Source organism: Arachis duranensis, chromosome 5 (assembly GCF_000817695.3).
Source record: "Arachis duranensis cultivar V14167 chromosome 5, aradu.V14167.gnm2.J7QH, whole genome shotgun sequence".
NCBI classification, from domain to species: Eukaryota; Viridiplantae; Streptophyta; class Magnoliopsida; order Fabales; family Fabaceae; genus Arachis; species Arachis duranensis.
Window position 1 is genome coordinate 101,686,169 of NC_029776.3, and position 20,665 is coordinate 101,706,833.

The window sequence follows — 20,665 nt, forward strand, 5'->3', positions numbered from 1 at the left end:
ATATATATATACATAAAAATCTAATGAATAAATTTATTATTTTTTTGTCTAAAAAATACAAAAAAATCATGATATAGTATTATTGTGTAAATAATAATAATAATTATTTTATTTTATTTTATTTGGACAGAGAACTGATGTCTGATAGAAAAAAAGTTGGGGATTGATTTGTATATTAATTTTTTAGAGATTAAAATGTCTGTTTTAAAATTCTTGGGGACTGATTTGGGTAATTACTCTGCCGAAAAATGAACTGTGTTGGCTGATTTGTCTGTCGGAGTAAAACCTTAAAAACTGATCTGTGTATTAATTTTTCTTGGAAACTAAAATGTCCGTTTTTAAAATTCTTAGAGACTGATTTGAGTAATTACTCATAAATTAATAAATGGCCAACCAATTTAAGTTAGTCGAGTAGTCAACTCACTCGTCCTTGACCTGTCGGTTGGAAAATACTGGTAAACTTTAAAAAAAATAGCCAATACACATAATAAATAAACAAAAGTAATTAGGAGTAAGAAAACAATATAGCACATAGGAGTTGGAGAAAGCACAAATGTTGAGTAATCTTATAATTTTGATGGTAGTATAAATATCAATGTTCTAAAAATTGGACCGGATCGGTCAGTTGAATCGGTCTAACTATGATGACAATATTAACGGTCAAGTCAGATATGTAAAACCACTGAAATAAAAATCGGTAAGAAACCGATGAACTGGACGAGAACCGGCCGGTTGGGCCGGATCAAAAATCAGCCGGTTTGAAGGAAACGGCGTCGTTTGCAACCTTGGCTTACTGATTACTGAACTGAACCACTTCACTTCTCACTCCTCTCAGCCTATGCTCTGCTTGCCCGAATCATTCACTATCCCTTATCCAACCCTAGCTACTCTTTTCGAGCCACTGCCGCTTCTCCGTCGAGCCACTGCCGCGTCCGTCCGTCGAGCTCTGCTGCCGTCCGTCCGTCGAGCTCTGCCGCCGTCCGTCCGTGTAGCCACCGCCCCCAAGTCTCCAACTCCCCTGCTCTCTTCTTCCGCGAGCTCGCCCCATCCCATACTCTTTGCATCTTCTTGCCGTCGGCTTCATCTTCTTGCCGTCGTCTGGGCGGCGTCGTCCATCAATCAAGGGTCTGTTGGCGTCTTCTTCGAAGGTCAGTGAATGTCTTGCTTGCTTGTTCTTCAATTGTTCAGTTGTTGTTCGTTTTTTCCTACTTTTTTATGCTCTATTTTTGTGATTAGCTCTGGTTTTATGTGTTGCGATTTTATTGATTAATGAATATTTTGTGATTAGCTCAGGTTCTCTACTGATTATTGGTTCTTTACTGATGTGATTAAACACCATGGCAGTTAGATTACCTCCAGGAACGGTGCCAAGAATTGGGAATCCGCAATATTATTTTTTATTTAGGATTAGGATTCAATAAAAAATTGGCTTTGTTTACATTTGTTATAGTTGGCTTAGTTAGTTAGCACACTGTGCCAAGAATTTTGCTCTTTGTGCGTATATCTGAGTTCAAGCACCTTTGGTTACTTTGTGCAACTTGAGTTACGACGTGCTGTTGCATTAGTTGGGTTCAAGAATTTTATTTTATTTTATAACAATTTGTTTGTATTGTGCCAATGAAGTTCATTATTTCTGCTGAATTTTTTGTTCTGGTGTTTGTATTCTGCTGATGGCTTCTAATTATTTTGTTCAAAATCGCTGGTGTTTGTATTCTGCTAATGGCTTTGTTTTGTAGATGCTGTATTCTGCTAATGACTTTTAGTGTTTTGTATGCTCCTAATTATTTTTGTTCTGGTGTTTTGTATTCTGCTAATTGCTGGGTGAAGGTCTAGGGTTTTGTGATTGTTGCTGAATGTTGTAGGGTTAATTCAGATATGGTCTTGTTGATGGTTTTTTTTTTATTTTTCATTGTGCTGTGGCTGTTTTTAATTTCGTATCTGTTTTATTAATTTTAATTATGGATAATAATATTAATCAAGAAGCAATTGCTGATGATAAGTTCTTGCTGATCTTGACGATTGATAAATCATGATGTTGGGATTTAATATTTAGATGTTTTTTTTACTATTTAACGGTTGAATTTGTATTTTGATAAGATCATATGGATTTGGTTGATGATATTTTATGTAGTGTTTTAAATTTCAAAAATATTTTAAGATTATATTAGACTATAATTATATTTTAGGATGTTTATTTATAATTTATTTATTATTTTATTTTAAAACGATTTTTTCGGTTGAACCACCAGTTGGACTGGTTAGACTAATAAGCCAGTGAATCAGTAATTAGAACGGTTTAATGACCGGTCCGGTTCTCAAAACCTTGATAAATATAAATATAAATTATAAAAGAAATAATTAAATAAAGAAAGAAAAAAGTGGGAAAAGAAAACTTATCCTATCTGTCGATGAAATTATTGTGCAGCTTGTGGAGTGAGTGATAGACATGGCAGTTTCAGCTTCTCTAATTCCGGTATCATCCACCACCACGACTTCGCTCACATTCGGCACCAGAAAGCCACCCGCATTTCCGTCTCTTGCTTGTCCATTCAAGGTGGCCACCTGTTCTCTTCATTACGCTCTCTCTGTCTCCTTTCACTCCATGCTCATGTATTTCATGGCTTCAACTTGCAGGGATCCCTCAAGAAGTTGAACTCGACACCATGCGGCTACACGGCAACGCTCAGGGTGCAGCTCAGAAGACCCCTCTCGGTGGTAGTGAACAAGGCGGCTTCTGCCCCTGCCCCTGCGGCGGGGGCTTCGAGCGTGCGGTTCAGGCTTGACAACCTGGGCCCGCAACCGGGTTCGAGGAAGAAGGCGAAGAGAAAGGGAAGAGGCATATCGGCAGGGCAAGGTGCAAGCTGTGGTTTTGGGATGAGGGGTCAGAAGTCACGGTCTGGCCCCGGCGTCAGGAAGGGTTTCGAGGGTGGTCAGATGCCCCTTTACCGTCGAATCCCCAAACTTCGAGGAATTGCTGGCGGTATGCTATTATGTTTAAAATATAAAAGCTTTATGTTTTATTTCTACAGAATAGGGGCTTCTAGATTGGATTTCATTAGATTATGACCTGAACCTCAGAGAGATGTTCAAGGCAATTTTGTCATTTCTGCAATGCAATTATTGCAACTTAGATGAGGGCTACAAGAAACAGTAAATTATGATTGCCATGTATAGCTTAGTCGGTTTTTTTCATTGCATCTATTGCATGGTGAGCTTTGATCCAACATGGTAACTAAACAATAGAGAAAAGTATTAATGTATCACTACTAGATAGAGTGTAATGCTAGATTGTTCACTTCTGTTGGTAGACCAATAATCTGGTGGTTGGTCTTCGCCTAACAAGGAAGGTTATTTCCGGTGATGTGCTGCATGGAGTTTTTCTTTCTAGCTGAAAATAAAATCCCAGTTAAGACTTAAGAGAACTGCTATATACTGGTTTCATATGCACTGTTTATGTCTAGCTGTGTGGTTCTACCTTCATGGCTCATAACCTTTTGTGGAGTTGGCCATACTGCGCCTGGTTCCTACAACCGGATCATGATTTAATCAGCGCTATCATGATGTTATCGTATCTAATAAGGGAAGCAAGTATTCTTGCAAAAGATAATTTGCATGTGCATGTATCTCTTCCGGAACCATTTTTTGATGCCCCTTTTCTCCCTTCTCTTCTCTTTTGATAAGGTATGCGTGCTGGGCTACCAAAATATGTCCATGTAAATCTGAGGGACATAGAGGATGCTAGATTTAAGGATGGTGAAGAGGTGTCTCTTGAAACTCTAAAGGAGAAGGGTGTGATTAATCCATCAGGAAGAGAAAGGAAACTTCCTTTGAAGGTACAGATCATGTATTGATTCAATTGCATATAAATCATGTGGCATATTTTTCTCTTACTTTCCCTTCTTGATGATTATTTTTGTAATGAGTTAGGGTATTAGGATATATGATCTTGAACAGCAAATGAGGATGCCACATTTTCTTAGCACAATCTACCATAAAAGAACTATACCATTTTCATGCTTAGAGTAAATTTCCTTGAAATTCCCAGATGTTCTTGGATCAGACTCATGTTTAATGGATTTGTCTATAAAGTCAAATTTTAAATGACATTTTAGTGGACATGTCAATGACCTGAAACTCTAAATATGAAATATCCTTCCCCTATCCAAATCTATCTTTGATAGGAGACCAAACACTTGAAAAAGATTGATATTGAAATAATGAGATCTAATGACATTTCTGTCACTGCACAGTGAATTATTAAAGGATCATTTTCTACAGAAGGCAACAAAATTTGGGTGAACCAACTGTATTTTCACATTGACATTGCTTTCAATAATATTTTGAAGAAGCCATTTGAAATAACTCTAGTAATTAACTTCTATTCTTCTGAAAGCATATTGGCTAGTGTTTAGGGACTGAAACTATAGCACATGGAGCACCATGCATTTGTTGATTAAATTCTAGCGTATTCATATCTGTAATATGCAAATGCTTTTCTGGTTTCCCAAGAAGCACACCTTTGCAACAAGTGTATTTAAGAAAGCCTTTGCTTCGAGTTAATGATGCAGTGAATTTAACTTCTTATGGTCCAGAATCTTGTTTTGACTTTTGATAGATCAACAACCTGTACAAAGTATCTGAGATAGAGATTACGAAAGAAGAAAGAAAATAATGTGTTGCAAACTTGTGCTTTTGTTTCAGATTTTAGGTGAAGGAGAGCTTAGTAAGAAGTTGACATTTAAAGCCCGTGCTTTTTCAACATCCGCAAAGGAGAAACTAGAGAGTGCTGGTTGTTCCCTCACTGTGCTTCCTGGCCGTAAGAAATGGGTTAAGCCATCTGTTGCTAAAAACCTTGCGCGTGCTGAAGAATACTTCGCCAAGAAGCGAGCTGCTGCAGCTGCATCTGAACCAGCTTCCGCATGAAGTTGAAACATTCATGTGCATCACATGTAGAAATCTTGTACGGTGAAAAGTAGTTTCATAGGAATCACCACATGTTTCACGTTGTTTGGTATCTATGTGCTGCTTCATTTAGTTATTTTTCTACATAAAGGCAGTAATTCTTTGTTCATTTTGCATTGTAATGTATTGTTATGCAAATTCAGTAATTCAATGTTGTATACCTCATTAAATTTTGTCCAGCCATCACCGATTTAGTTTTGAAAAGTATAAAGCATTTTTAAAAAAGAAAATGTAAGTTTTTTTTTTTTGAATCATTGATTCAGGGTTAACGGTTGGGGGTTGTAGCCTGTTTAGTTTCATAATAATATAAATGAAACCATTGCGTCTGTGACAACTAGCCGTAATGGATTAAGATAACAAGATATTTTGCTGTTTCTACTTTCTTGTTGAAGGTGGATGTTGATTACTGAAAGTTCCTCTTAGGTGCAAGTTTCCCTGTTCAGTGATTGATGTACCACTATTTCGTGGCACATCTTGTGCTTAATTGAGTAGATTTTATCTACTATTTTCATACTTATTCATGTGAATTGCATGTTTTATATTTTTTTTTTTGATTTTGTGCTATGATTGAAAACATGTTTTTTTAGTCTTAATTTAGCTAATTTTAATCCTCCCTTATATATGTGTGTTAAGTGTTTTCAGAGATCACAAGGCAGGAATGACTTAGAGAATGGAAAGAAAGCATGCAAAAGTGGAAGAAATATAAGAAGCCGAAACAACTATAAAGCTGTCAGCCCTGACCTCTTCGCACTCAATCGATCATAACTTGAGCTACAGAGTTTCAAATGAGGCGGTTTCAGTTGCGTTGAAAAGCTAACATCCGGGGCTTCGCAATGATATACAATTTGCCATAGTGGCCATGCAGCTAGGCGACGCGCACGCGCACTTGACGCGCACGCGCACATTGGCGAAAAGTCCATTGGCGCGCACGCGCACTTAGCGCGTACGTGCGACATGCGCGACGTACTGCAATTGCAGAAATCGTTGGGGGCGATTTCTGGGCTGTTTTTGATCCAGTTTTTTGCCCAGAAAACACAGATTAGAGGCTATAGAGTGGGGGAATCCATTCATTCAACAACTTTCATTATTCACAGTTTTATGTTTTAGATGTAGTTTCTAGAGAGAGAGGCTCTCTCCTCTCTCTAGGTTTTGGGATTTAGGATTTCTATTAGTTTTAGGCGTATTTCTTCCCAATTCCAGTTTCAATGTTCCTTTACTTTAATTTCTCTTCTACTTTTATTTATTCTATTACTTTAATTTATGAATTCTCATGCTAGATTTGATTTTATATTTAATGCAAATTGAGGTATTTCAGATTTATGATTGCTTTCTTCAATTTATATTATTGATGCTTTCAATTTAATTTAGATTTCTCTCCAACTTGGCTTTGGATTTGATTAATATTTGGAGACCTTTGAGTTGGAAGACTCAAGAGTTAATAGGTAATTGGAAGTTGTTGGTTGGCTTTTTAGTCTCTAATCCTTCCGAAGGGAAAGGATTAGGACTTGTGAATAGAAGTTGGCTCTCAACTTGACTTTTCTTTATTCGGTAAAGGATAACCAAGTAGAAACAACAACCTATTATTATTAATCTTGGAAAATCCAACAAGGATAAAACTTCCGATTAATTTTCTCCTTGCCAAGAGCTTTTCTAGTCATTTAATTTTCATTACCATTTACTATTTTTGCTTTTTATCTTAAAAACCCCAAAAATATACTTTTCTATAACCAATTATAAGCACACTTCCCTGCAATTCCTTGAGAGACGAACCGATGTTTAAATACTTTAGTTATCAATTTTATTAAGGGGTTTGTTACTTGTGACAACCAAAACTTTTGTACGAAAAGATTCTTTGTTAGTTTAGAAGCTATACTTTCAACGAGAACTTATTTGTGAAATTCTAGACCATGCAAAAATCCGTTCGTCAAAATGGCGCCATTGCTGAGGAATTGCAAACGTGTGTCTTATTATTGGTTATTGTAAATAATTTTGCTTTTTCGTTTCTTTATTAGGGTTTCTAGTTTTAGGAGTTTATTTTCATTAATTTTTATTAGTTTTTATTTTTATTTACTACTATGAATTCTCACCCCTTTGGCTATGAATTTGGTTACAATCATGTTATATGGAGAGGAGATTACAATGAGAGCTTGGATCAAGGATGGAACAATCAAAGATGGGAGGAGGCACAAGGATTTGATCAATCCTCTTGGCAACAACCACCTCCAATGGACTATCAACAACCATTCTGTGATGCATATCAAAGCAATGGTTATGGTGGACCTTTCTGTGACAATAAACACCAACCACCACCATACGCCTATGAACTTCCTCCTCAACATAACTTTGAACCACCATACTCACAAGCACCTTACCACTAAACACCCCCATATGACCCTAATCCTTACCCACCATACCAAGAGCCTTATGAGCCATACTTAGAACCATCACCTCAATATACACCATCTCCATATCCTTATCAAGAGGAACCACCTCCGTGTTATGAGCCATTTTTCCCAACAAATGAACCTTTCTATCCACCCCAAACCTCCATGGAGAACACACTTACCACTCTCATTGGTCTCACCTCTAAACTCCAAAATCTTATATCCCATATGGACTAACCTTCTACCTCCAATATTCAACCCTCAAGCTTCACTGCACCACCACCCTCTGTGCAAGAGTACCCACATCCATCAATCCAAGATCAGGATGATCCCAATTATGCTACTGACCCGGAACAAGAGAGAAGGGATCGGTTTCCCGAATTCATACTTTACAAGAAGTTAGAGGAGGCCCTAAAGGTGGCGGTAGGAGAGACCCTTGAAGGAAGTTGTCAAGAGGTGGAAGTCATCAAGGAGGAGTCTGAATTTGTATTAGAGCAAGTGGAGAAAGCCAAAACTATAGAAGAAGAAGAAGTGGTTGAAGACTTAGGAGATGCGAAACCTACATGGGAAAGCCCAGTCATAGAGCCTCCTTCCAAGGTGTTTGATGTTAATGTTGATGTTGAGGAGGGTGTACAACTTTCAAGGCATATCATAGTTGAAGACTTGGAAGAGGTTGATCAAGAGATGGAGATTCAAGAAGAAGAAGCACAACCTGCCATGCCTTTGGTAAGCAATGAAGAAGAGATTGAATTGGAAGAAAGCTACCAAGAGGAATCGATTGAAATTGAAGAAGCTCGCAAGGAGGTGGAAGAATTCAAAGAAGAGCTCAAGGGCATGGAGCTGGAAATCACCTTGCCAAAGTTGTTGGAGACCTCTCCCCCAAAGCCATCACCATCCATTCCTTCATTCAAGTGGGTAAATCTTTCATCTTTAAGCTTAATTAGCCCACTTGAATATGCTTTGCTTGAGACGGATGGGCAACTTAGAGCTCTTTGTGGCGTTAAGAGTAAGAGGAAGCTGGTTAGTGGTTGGAGTTGTCATGCAAGGTTCAATATGGTTGTATGCTCCAAGTTACAATGCAAAGGTTGGTATGATTCTCAATTAATTGGGTCTAGGAGGATGTTTGGGTGCCTAAATGAGAATTCCAAGGCTGAACCACCCAGATGGAATTATCATGATCCACTTGAAGACGGGTGTAGAAACAAGATTTGGGATCCGGGAATATATGAGGATCAATTTTGGGAGCTCAAAGCTTGTGAAGAACTCCATCAAAACTTGAGAAATTTACTTGATATTAATAGAGCTTATTAGAAGTCCAAGCATTGGTGGAAGTTTCAAGACGAGTTCAAGCACAAGCCACCATGATAAGGAGCTCCCCAAATGTCCAACTTAAGGACTTTAAATAAAAGTGCTAGGTAGGAGACAACCCACCATGGTATGATCATCCATTTTTCTTCCTAGAATTTCTTTATTTTATTTTATTTTTATCAGTATTTATGTATACATTCTGCATCATCACTTGCATTTTGCATAAAAAAACACATTCGACGCACAAGTGTCTAGTATGCGTCCGGGTCCTTCGTGAATGCGGATTGGGTTGGATTGACCAGTGAGTTGCGCGGGAGCTGGGCGAGAACCGTGCCTTAGACACAATCGAGACCATAACTACAGAAGTCCAATTGGCGCGTTCTCAATTGGGATGGAAAGCTAACATCTTGGAATTTCCAGTAATGTATAATAGTTCATACTTTGCCCGAGATTTGATGGTCCAAACTGGCATTCAACGCCAGCCAGAGACCCTTTTCTGACGTAAATCACCGGAACTGGCACCAGAACTGGAGTTAAACGCCCAAACTGGAACGGATTCCTTGTGTGGTAAAGAATTCACAACTATATTCTCGTTGAAAGTATAACTTCTAAACCAACAAAGAATCCTTTCGTGCAAAAGTTTTGGTTGTCACAAGTAACAAATCCCTAATAAAATTTATAACCGAAGTATTTAAACATCGGGTCGTCTCTCAAGGAATTGCAGGGAAGTGTGCTTATTATTGGTTACGGGATTGTATCTTTTTGGGGCTTTGGATTAAGGAACAAGAAAATAAAATTGCAAGGAAACAAAATAATAATTAAGAAAAGTCTTAGAAAGGATTGATAATTAGAATTCCTATCCTTATTATCAATGTCAATTGTGAATGGTAATTGCCTTTTATTATCACTTAGTTAACCTCTAACAATTGAAGGTAAGTCAAGTAAGAGCATCAACTTGAATTCACAAGGCCTAATTAAAGGCTAGAGTAGTGAATCTCAAGCCAACTAGCTAGTTTCAATCAGCAACCAACAAGAGATTTTGACAATTAAGAGTCTCTAATCACTCAATCTAAGCTAAGAATATAAAAAGCTAATTTAAAATCCTACCAAGCAGTTTATCAAACACTTGGAAGGCACAAAATAAAAACATTAAATAGAAAGAAGCAATAAATCTGAAATACCTCAAATTGCATTAATAAAAGAAATTAAATCCAACATGAGAATTCATAAATTAAAGTAATAGAATAAATAAAAGTAGAAGAGAAACTAAATTAAAGAAACATTGAACCTGGATTGGAGGAGAAATAAACCTAAAAGTAAGAGAAATCCTAAATCCTAAAACCTAGAGAGAAGAGAGAGTCTCTCTCTCTAGAAAACTACATCTAAAACCTAAAATTATGTAAATGAAAGTTCCTTTCCCTGATTCTTCCACTCTGCAGCCTTTAATATATATTTTCTGGGCCGAAAACTGGGTCAAAAAAAGCCCAGAAATTGCCCTCAACGATTTCTGCAGTAGTAGTATGTCGCGCATGTCGCGCGTACGCGCCAGGTGCGCGTGCGCGTCGATGGACTTTTTGCCAATGTGCGCGTGCGCGTCAAATACGCGTCCACGTCATCTAGCTGCATGGTCACTATGACAATTTGTATATCATTGCAAAGCCCCGGATGTTAGCTTTCCAACGCAACTAAAACTGCCGCATTTGGACCTTCGTAGCTCAAGTTATGATCGATTGAGTGCGAAGAGGTCAGGGCTGACAGCTTTGTAGTTCCTTCAGCTTCTTGTATTCCTTACTCTTTTGCATGCTTCCTTTCCATCCTCTAAGTCATTCCTGCCCTGTAATCTTTGAAAACACTTAACACACATATCATGGCATCGAATGGTAATAAGAGAGGATTAAAATTAGCTAAATTAAGACCAAGAAACATGTTTTCAATCGTAGCACAAAATCAGGAAGAAAAATGTAAAAGATGCGATTTTTATGAATAAGTGTGAGAATAATGTCAGAAATTTCGTGGTACATCTTGTGCTTAATTGAGTGGATTTTATCCACTATTCTCACACTTATTCATAGAAATTGCATGTTTTACCATTTTCCTTCCTGATTTTGTGCTATGATTGAAAATATGTTTTTTTGGTCTTAATTTAGCTAATTTTAATCCTCTTTTATTACCATTCGATGCCATGATATGTGTGTTAAGTGTTTTCAGAGATTACAGGGCAGGAATGACTTAGAGGATGAAAAGGAAGCATGCAAAAGTGGAACGCAATTAATCACTTTTAAGTAAATAAGACTAATCTTCAATATAAACTCAATTTCTTATGTAGTTAATCACTTTTTTCTTATTCTTTTTATATTCAAGCTCAGTGAGTGGTATATGAGACAATTTTTTTTCTTAAACTAAAAGCAAATGACAGAATGAAACTATATCTAAGAACTGAAATTACTAAAGATTATGTAGGCAATCAAAGCAACAGAAAACAAAAGACAACAAAATAAGAACAGAAGGGGAAACAAAATGAAAGGAACTCAACCACCTCAGTTATGCTGGTGGCCATCTCATTTCTCCAGCTGTGCTCCTCCATGAAGAACATTCATCTTCCCATGGTGCCACTGATGATAAGCTAAACAGATGGCACACTCTACAACACCAAACTTAAAAGTTTGCTTATCCCCAAGCAAAGAAAAATTCTATGGTGTCAAAAATTCCTTTTAATTGCTTCTGTTCCTGTTCTAATCACTCTGCATGACCAAAACACATGTAAAATATGAAAAATTCTTAAAAAAAATGAGATAAAGTAATTTAAAACCAAAACTAAAATAACTATAATGCTAAAATCAAAATAACTATAAAATTAAAACCAAAGTAACTGCAAAACCAAGGATACTAGTAGTTAGGTTGCCTCCCAATAAGCGCTTCTTTAACATCACCAGCTTGACGGTTGATTGTTGCTTTTTCTTTCTCTTCTTCCAATTGGTTAAAAGAAATGACTCCAAGGGAGAAGAGGAGAAAATTAGTTTCCCCTAATATAAATTCCTCCTAACAAGCTTTCTTTTATTGTGATTAGCTTGATTCACCTTGTTTGTTGGGGGTAGAGGTTGGATTATTTTTGCTGACCTTCTCTTTTTTATGGATATTTTCTTCTGTTTCTTGGTCACAATCCCCTTTTTAGTGCTTTTCTTGGTTGCCTTCATTTCTTTGATTTCAAAATTTGGGTGTTTTATGATGGTTGGAGTGTACCCTTCATCAAGAACTTCTTGAATTGGTGGTTCAATAAACTCACCTCTATACCACTCTTTGCTTTATTGGATTGTAGATTTCGATAATTGTTTTCATCCCTTACAACCTCATTTGTTTGTGCATCTTCCTTCTTTATTTATGCATCTTCCTCTTCTTCCATGTGGGGGTGGAGAGTTCTTTAATTCACTGGAGTATGAACTCCTTTGATTGATTTCCTTACTTTCATCCATAGGATCTTGCATTGTATCTCTTGGGAAGGAATTTGCTTGTTCCTCTTCTTGGGGCTTGATAATCAACTCCACATATTTCTCTATATTTTTTACACTCATCGTCATATCATGTATGCATTCTTTCATGAGAATCTCAAGAGCTGATGGTTCTTGATATGAATAAGGAGATGTTGGCTCTTGATATGAATAAAAAGAGGAGGATGGTTCTTGGTATGAGTAGGGAGATGGTAGCTCTTGATATGAGTAGAAAGATGATGATTCTTGATATAGATAGAGAGGTGGTGGTTCTTGATATGAATATGAATATGGAGATGGTGGTTTTTGATGTGAATAAAGAGAGGAGAATGGTTCTTGATATGTATATGAAGATGGTGGTTCTTGATATGAATAAGGAGATGGTGGCTCTTGATATGAATAAAAAGAGGAGGATGGTTCTTGGTATGTATATAGAGATGTTGGTTCTTGATATGAATATGGAGATAGTGGTTCTTGATGGATAGGATATGGAATATTGAAATCTTTTTGCTCTTGACCTTGCCAACCAAAATCCGGGTAGTTTCTCCATCCACAATAATATGAATCACTCCTTGGGTGTGAGTAGTAACTCATGTGATCTCTCTCCAATATTTTTCTTAGCACAAAACATCAAAAAAAATTCAACGCACCATGTGGTAAATAGAAAAGCAAAGAAGAAAGAACAGAAAATTTTTTTTGAAAAGAAATAAAATAAAAAATAATAAAAATAAAAGAAGAATTAGAAAATAAATGAAAAGAAGTGAACTAAAAATTCAAAAATTAAACAAAGAAAAATACTAGTATTTTAAAAAAATATTTTTTTAAAAAAAATTACTACGAAGATACTAAAGTTAATTTCAGGAATTAAGGAAAAGTAAATATATGATGCAAATTTTTTTAAGACAAAAATAAAATAAAACTAATAAAATATAGAAATAAAAAATAATGGAAAGAATAAAAACGAAAATAAAAGAAAATGAAAGTAGAAAGGAAAAAAAAGGAACTAATGAACGTTTGAAAAAAAATTAAAAAAGAAAATAAAAAAATGAACGAAGACAATGAGGGAGGGGAGGAAATGCTAACGAAAAAAAAGAGAAAAAGAATTAAAGGAAATAAAGAAACAGAAAATAAAAATTAGTAATGCTAAAAGAAAGTAATTAAAGAAAAAATTATCTAATTTAAGTAATCAAACAACGAGTAGTTGTCAATTACATTTAATTTCCGACAATAGCGCCAAAAATTTGGTGCAGAATTTGTAATTCACAAACTAACTGACAAGTGCACTTAGTCGTACCAAGTAGTACCTAGGGGTGGTAAATGGGTCTAAATTCGCCGGGCCGACCCACGTAACCCGCCAAAAAAGGCGGGTTGGGCTGAAAAATTAGGACCGCCAAATAACAAAAGCCCACTTAACCCTCACCGCTTAAACCGCGGGCTTTGGCGGGGCGGGACGGGCTTCCCCGCCGGGCTTAGTATTTTTTAGCAAGGGAGTATTTTTACAATTTTTTTTATCAAAATCCAACTTCTCCCAACCCAACTTACAAGAGAATGAAGATGAAAATTGAGTGTTTTGGATTATGTTTATTTTATTTTAGAGACAATATTTATAATTATATTTTAGATTATGTTCATTTTGCTTTGAGAACAATATTTATAAAATTATATATATTACTTAGTAGTTAATAATAAAAAAAAAAGAAGAGCTTAGGCGGGCTTAGCCCGCCAACCCGCCAGCCCGCAGTTAGGCGGGGCGGGCTAGGATTCTAGGACCGCCTAATTAGGCGGGGCGGGGCGGGCTTCCCCGCTTGCCACCCCTAGTAGTACCTCAAGTGAATGAGGGTCGATCCCACAAGGATTGATGGATCAAGCAACAATGATTGCGTGATTTACTTAGTTAGACAAACAGAAAATGGTGTTTTGAGAGTTCAATTGCATCAGACAGTAAATTCAGAGAATTAATAAAGCAAACAATAAACAAGTTGTGAAGTATATATAGAGAAACGGTTAATGCTTCAGAGATATCTATCTTCTGAATTGACTTTTCTTACTAACTATTTTTATTATGAAAGATTCAATTCATGGCAAACTATATGTGAATAAACCCTAATTCCTTAGACCTTTTTAGTCTCTTTTAAACTTCATCAACTGCCAATTCCTTGGTCACTTGATTCCAATTAGAGGGTTAAGTTCAATTCTAATTTATATGCCACAGAAACTCTAATTACCCAAATATAAGAGGATTATATGTCACATATCTAGTTAAGTCCAGATAATTAGAAATTTAGGAGAAATTATTTTCAAGCTGTTGTTCAAGTAAAGAGCTTTTCCAAGTTATACAAGAACTCAATTAGAATAAGGGTCATACTTCCGTTCCACCCAGATTCATAAGATAAAGAACGAAAATAATTCTTGAAATAGAAATCAGTACATCAATTAAAATAGAAAAATAATAGTATCAATCCATACAATAGATAGAGCTCCTAACCTTAACAGTGGAGGTTTAGTTGCTCATGGTTCAGAGAGAAAACTAGAATTCTGTAAAATTGAAAGTGCGGAATGAGGTAGGAGAGAAGAGATGAGCCCGAAGAGCTGATTCTTTTCCCTTTTATATCTAATCCTAATTAATATAAAATATATTTTCTAGGACTAAATAATATATTTTCCTATTTTAAAATAAAATAAAAGTTTAATCAACATAAAATAATCTCTTCATGCAGCTTCAATTGGACGAATGGGGACCACCAATTTCATTAAGGTTGGCGCCAAACTTTGAAAATCTCAAGTTTGGCACCACTTCAACCGTATGCAATACCACTTTTTCTTCATCTTGGCGTCAAACTTGGAAAATACCAAGTTTGGCGCCTCCAAGGCAGCAAGCAAGTAAGGCGTTGTGATGATCATGACGCCAAACTTTTTTCCCAAGTTTGGCGCCACCAGGGCAGTAATTTCATATGAAAGGTGTAGACTATTATATATCACTGAAAAGTTCTAGAAGTTAGCTTTCCAATGCTACTGAAATCACATCAATTGTAATTTCATATGAAAGGTGTAGACTATTATATATCACTGAAAAGTTCTAGAAGTTAGCTTTCCAATGCTACTGAAATCACATCAATTGAACTTTTGTAGCTTAAGTTATGTCCGTTAGAGTGCAGGGAGGTCAGGATTGACAGCATCATCCACTTTCTGCCTTTTCTTCTATAAAACTCCGTCAAATCCATCCAAATTCTATCTGAAATAAACAGACATTGCGCACGATTCAAAGTAGCATCCATAGTGGCTAAAAGATATTTAAATCTTGATTAAACTCAATAATTTGAATGCAAATTTACTAGGAAAAAGATAGTTAAGATGCTCACGCATCAGTACGCCTCGCCCACGCGTACGCGTAACCACCAGAATTTTTAGGGTCCAGTACAAAAATCAGAGAGTTGCGCATGTAGTGTGCTGAAATTGTCCCTCTGGCACAATTTTGACCCATGCGTACGTGCCACCCACGCGTACACGTCACCTAATTCTCTATTTACTCACGCATACGCGTCGCCGATGCGCACGCGTCGCACGGCACTTCTGCCACTCACGTGTACATGTGACCTGAAGCATACGCGTGACCCTTGCCCTGTTCCATCCACCTCCAATTCTTCTCTTCTTTCCATTTCTTTTCTTCTTCTCTCTTCTCTTCTTTTCTTTTCCTCGTTCAACCATCATCCAACACTACCAATCACCATCTATCACCATTCCCTTTAGTTAGTTAGTTTGATTTATGTTTATTTTTTCTGTTTTTCATTATCAGTGTTGGATTATTAATATTGTTTGTTGTTTATTGCTGCTGATTACTGATAAAATGTTATTTTAACATCATTGTTGTTAATTGTCATTGTTGGAGTCCCTTATTAAGGTTATATTTTGTCACTTGGTTTTGAGTGTTTGATGCTTAATGTTTTTGAATACCAAGTACATGTGACATTGCCTTCAAGCTTTCTAAATCTTTTAAATTACATATTTTGGCCACCATGTGATTTAAAGCATTTCATTATGATTAGACAATACTGTATTATCAATGCATTTTTTATTAGGTAATGCTTGTTATGATTAACCCTTATTCACATCACCTATTTCATACATTGAGGTAGTGAAATTGGATTGTAAGCTTACCTAATTGCATATTTTCGAGCTTTCTAAGCTTTGTGGATCATGCTTGCTATGTAATTTGTTTTCGCTTATATCTTCTTTTTTCTAAGTTCCATAGCACCCATGTGTTCCACTTTTATGTCACTTAGGTGTTGCAAACAAACTTCAATATGTGTCATTGTTTGATGTGTGAGTTTTATATTTCATTTGGTTCACTAAGTTTATTTGCACATCAATCAATGTCCAATCATTATCCATCTCACAATTGCTTGATTATTTGCTTGAATGCCTTCATGCTTCTTTATTGCTTGCTTGGTTGTCTTAACCTACAAGTTTGCTTTAAAGTATTTCAAGCATACTAGAATGAATGAAGTGCACCCTTCTTTTGTATAATTGTGACATGGCCTTTAAATACTAGGGTGTGAGTTCTAAACCGCGAGCAATCTTAGAATTCACACACCTATTTTTCATCAATGTCATACTAATTCACTCACTCGATTCTAGTAATTTATCTCATCCCAACAATTTATGCTTCCTTGCTTTTGCATTTTCTCATCTTATTATGCTATTTTCTATCTTTCATGTGTGAGTCATCATAAGCTAAAATAGAAGTGGGAGAAAGAACACGCAGCAGCTGGTTTATCCACTAGCTGAAGGTGGCAATCCGAAAAATCGCCGTACCCCCTTGCTCATCTTTGAATGCACCAAGGACGGTGCAAACTTTTAAGTATGGGGAGGTCGTCCGACCGAAATGGTCGTTTTTGGGTGAGAAATTTCTAATCCTAACACTTCTATATTTTATTTTTCTTTTATTATTAAGTCTTTTAGAATTTTTAGATGCATTTTCTAGGTTTGCATATATGTATAATAAGCTTAGTTAAAATAATGAAATTCTCCAAGAAAGACATTCTTAATAGGATATTGACATCCCAATTGATTTGAGTAGAAATTTTTTATTAAACTTACTTGAATTATACATTGTGAAACATATTTTTGAGCTAAGAACACACAACCTTGTGAGTTTTGAGTTTAATTGTGTGGTTACATCATATAACCACTATGTTCCTTCTTGTGTGTGATTACTCTCTTTCTATGATTGTAATATTTGATTTGTTTGATTCTTTATGTCAATTATTCCATGTATACATGCATTTATATAATTGAGACCATCATTTCATTTAGCTCACTTACCCAAATAGCCTACCTTTCATCAACCATTGTTAGCCAATTTTGAGCTTATTTTAATCCCTTCTTGTTCTTAATTTTAGCACATTACAAGCCTTAAAGTGAAAAATAATAAATGTCCTTAATTTAGATCTTTGATTAGCTTAGGTTAGTGAGTGTATGTATCATTCAAGTGTGGAAAAACTTGGGACATTGGTTAAGGTAAAAGTATGTTTTGTATTTTCATTGAAGATCTTGGAAATTGGGTACATAATCATGCATTAAATATTAAACCATATGCATTGATGCTCTTGTATATATTTTTAGTTTGAAAAGAAAAAAAAATATACATATATAAAAAAATGAATAAAAAAGAAAAGAAAAGAAAAAGAAAGCAATAAAAAGGGGACAAAAAGACCCCAAAGTAAAGTTCAATAAAAAAATAAATGCATATGAGTTGTGATAAAAAAGAGAATGCATGAGTGTGTGAAAAAGTGAAGAATGGGTAGTTAGGTTTACTCTAAATAGTATAGGTTGTCATAGGTTAGGTGGAAAGTTTAAGTTAATCAAAGATTCAAATTTTAAGCTCACTTAACCATATACAATTCTACCTTGATCCTAGCCCCATTACAACCCATGGATAAGTCCTCATGATATTTGTATGCATACATTGAATAATTATTGATTGTTAGATGAAAAACAAATATTAGAAAGCATGATTAGAGAAGAATTGAGTGGATCACGGGGGTTGGGTTGATAAAACAAGAAATTAAAAACAAGAATTTAAATGACAATGAAGTAAAGAAAATAATTAAAGATAACAAATACTAAAAAGAGACATTCATGGCAAGGATTGAGAATCTAAGTTTTCTGTCCTAGTCATTAATCATAACACAATAATTATCAAGAGCTAATCCTATTTCATCATCTCCAACATCGAAAGAAGGTATAATGTTATTTCACACTGAGAGAATATCAAATAGGACTAGTTAATCTCAATCCATAAGTAATGTTAATGGAAATAAGATTAACTAATCACTCTAAATGACCAATCTAAATTGGATATTAATGACTCAAGATTGCCTAATTTCTCTTTCTAAGCAAATAATGCACAAAATCTACTCTAAAACCCAACCAAGCATTTTGTCAAAAACTTGGAAGGTATAAAAGGAAAGCATAGTAAAATTGCAAGGAATAATAAATTCTACCACTACCCAATGCAAGAAATTAACAATAACAGCTCAAACAAGCAAGAAAAGAACATAAAACCTCAAATTTCATTAAAGGGAATCAAAACTAACAAGAGTTTATAAAACTAAAGAGTGGCATAAAAAGGAAAATTAACCAGAAGAACTAAGAGAGTAAAGATGTAATAACAAGAAATTACAAGAAAAACTAATTGAAAACAAGAATCAAAACTTAAATTTAGAAGAAAATTAAACTAAGAATTCTAATTTCTAGAGAGAAGAGGGAGCTTCTCTCTCTAGAACCAACCTAAAGCATGATTCCTATACTATCTAATTGCTCCCCCTTTCTCCTTCTTGAATTCTGTATCAAATAGCCTCAAAAATGAGTTGGATTTGGGCCTGGATGGCTCCGAACTCGTCCCCAGCGTATTCATTTAATAAGGTCATGTGACCATCGTCACGTGTGTGCGTGGGTGACCCGTGCGCGTCGCTGGCAGATTTCCTCCTCACGCGTATGTGTGGGTCACGTGTACGCGTGACTTTGAATCCTCCAAATGCTCATTTCTGCATGAATTCTCCACTTTGCATGCTTTTCTTTTCACCTCTTCCATCTAATCCTTGCTTTATAAGCCTGAAACACCCAACAAACATATCAAAGCATCGCCTGGAATTAAATTGAATTAAATTTATCAATTTTAAATCCTAAATAGTATGTTTTCGCTCTTAAGCACAAATTAGGAGAAATTTACAAAGCCATGCTATTTCATTGAATAAATATGAGATAAATTAATAAAATCGCTTAAATTCAAGACAAGATAAACCACAAAATTGGAGTTTATAAGTCCCTTAGAGAATATAAAGAAATTTATTAAATTAACACACCCAAAGAATAATATAACAAAGCCCCAAGGTGCTTATGACCGCTTGGCTGAGCAAATAATTATTCTGCCTGACTAGTGTCGAATGAGTGGGGACGCCCACTGTATGATAAAGCTATCTCTCAATTGAGATGTATATAGTGGTATTAAGCTTTTCGACAATTGCCTGACTAACATGGTTTCGACCATGATGACCATATACTTGACTAACTCAGTTGTGAGACTATATTTGGGCTTAGTCTCGGGTGACGTCGGGTGCGACTAGTCAATCAACGCATCATAAGGGTTAAGCATGCATCATACTTGTTTGCTGCAATTTTTGTGACTGTGATTGGATGTGATTATGTTTCTGCTGTTTGTTCTATCTTCTTCCATTATACTGTATATATTTGTTTAAGAGTAAGAGAATCTGAACAACACTCACCCCCTATTTTCCATCATTTTTTAGATGGGGACGGGAGTCATATTCTTTGAGATTCCTGTCATGCTGTGTTACGAGGACCTCGTATGGGTTAACATAGTCATACGGGGAGCACCTCAGGCTCGTCTGCACATACTCTACGATCGACCTTTTGCGCATCCTCTGCTTATTCTGAATTTGACCCTGACAGACCGATGAGTTTCCTCTGTCATAGCTGCACCCTGGCGGCGATCACTTTTCGTCCCCACCTCAGCCTCTGAATCAAGTGGTCCTAGAGCGTGAGATACCACCACCAACTGTGCCCGAGTTCCCTCACTAGGTCAAGTCCAAGCCTGGACTTGACATGCCTCTAGATCCATAGCCTGATCAGCAGCCTCTTGATCCTCTAGTTGAGCAGTTTAGACCTCTAGGAGAGGCCTTTGTACCTGTCATGGCTAGCGGCTCATCTTCAGGTTCATCTGTGGAAGAGGATTCCTTTGAAAAGATACCATCTTGGGAGGACTAGATAAGGGCAGACATGGTTTCCAGTTCATCCGGATTTGGAGACATATAGGAGGAGGATCAATGCAGTCTTTCGTGGCACGTCGTGATGTAGCTGCTTATAGATGTTTACATTTTGAGGATCCCAACAGAGATAATGGTTTTTGGATCTCAATTTTGATTAGCATTTTTTGAGAGATAGGCTTTTGTTGTATACACGCTAGCTCGGATTCCAGAACACATATATATATATATATATAATATA

At 36.1% G+C, this 20,665-nt stretch overlaps 1 protein-coding gene across 2 annotated transcripts; it reads left to right on the forward strand.

The window, feature by feature from the left end:
- Positions 1 to 835: 835 nt before the first annotated feature.
- Positions 836 to 6,153, forward strand: LOC107491293 (50S ribosomal protein L15, chloroplastic). 2 transcript variants are annotated; one of them, XM_052262303.1, is made up of 6 exons: positions 836 to 1,148; positions 2,426 to 2,554; positions 2,635 to 2,980; positions 3,682 to 3,833; positions 4,702 to 4,960; positions 5,605 to 6,153. In XM_052262303.1, the coding sequence occupies exons 2-5, from the start codon at positions 2,447 to 2,449 to the stop codon at positions 4,921 to 4,923; spliced, it is 828 nt and encodes a 275-aa protein (XP_052118263.1). In that variant the 5' UTR covers positions 836 to 1,148; positions 2,426 to 2,446; the 3' UTR covers positions 4,924 to 4,960; positions 5,605 to 6,153. The 2 variants fall into 2 exon arrangements, with proteins under 2 accessions (XP_052118263.1, XP_020999077.1); XM_021143418.2 differs by lacking the exon at positions 5,605 to 6,153 and having other exon boundaries at positions 837 to 1,148; positions 4,702 to 5,132.
- The last annotated feature ends 14,512 nt before the right edge of the window (positions 6,154 to 20,665 follow it).

Coding starts and splice junctions, on each gene's coding strand:
- LOC107491293 (XM_052262303.1), top strand. CDS start 2,447: ATGGCAGTTTCAGCTTCTCTAATTCCGGTATCATCCACCACCACGACT. Junction 2,555..2,634: donor CTCTTGCTTGTCCATTCAAG/GTGGCCACCTGT, acceptor TTCAACTTGCAG/GGATCCCTCAAGAAGTTGAA. Junction 3,834..4,701: donor AAAGGAAACTTCCTTTGAAG/GTACAGATCATG, acceptor CTTTTGTTTCAG/ATTTTAGGTGAAGGAGAGCT.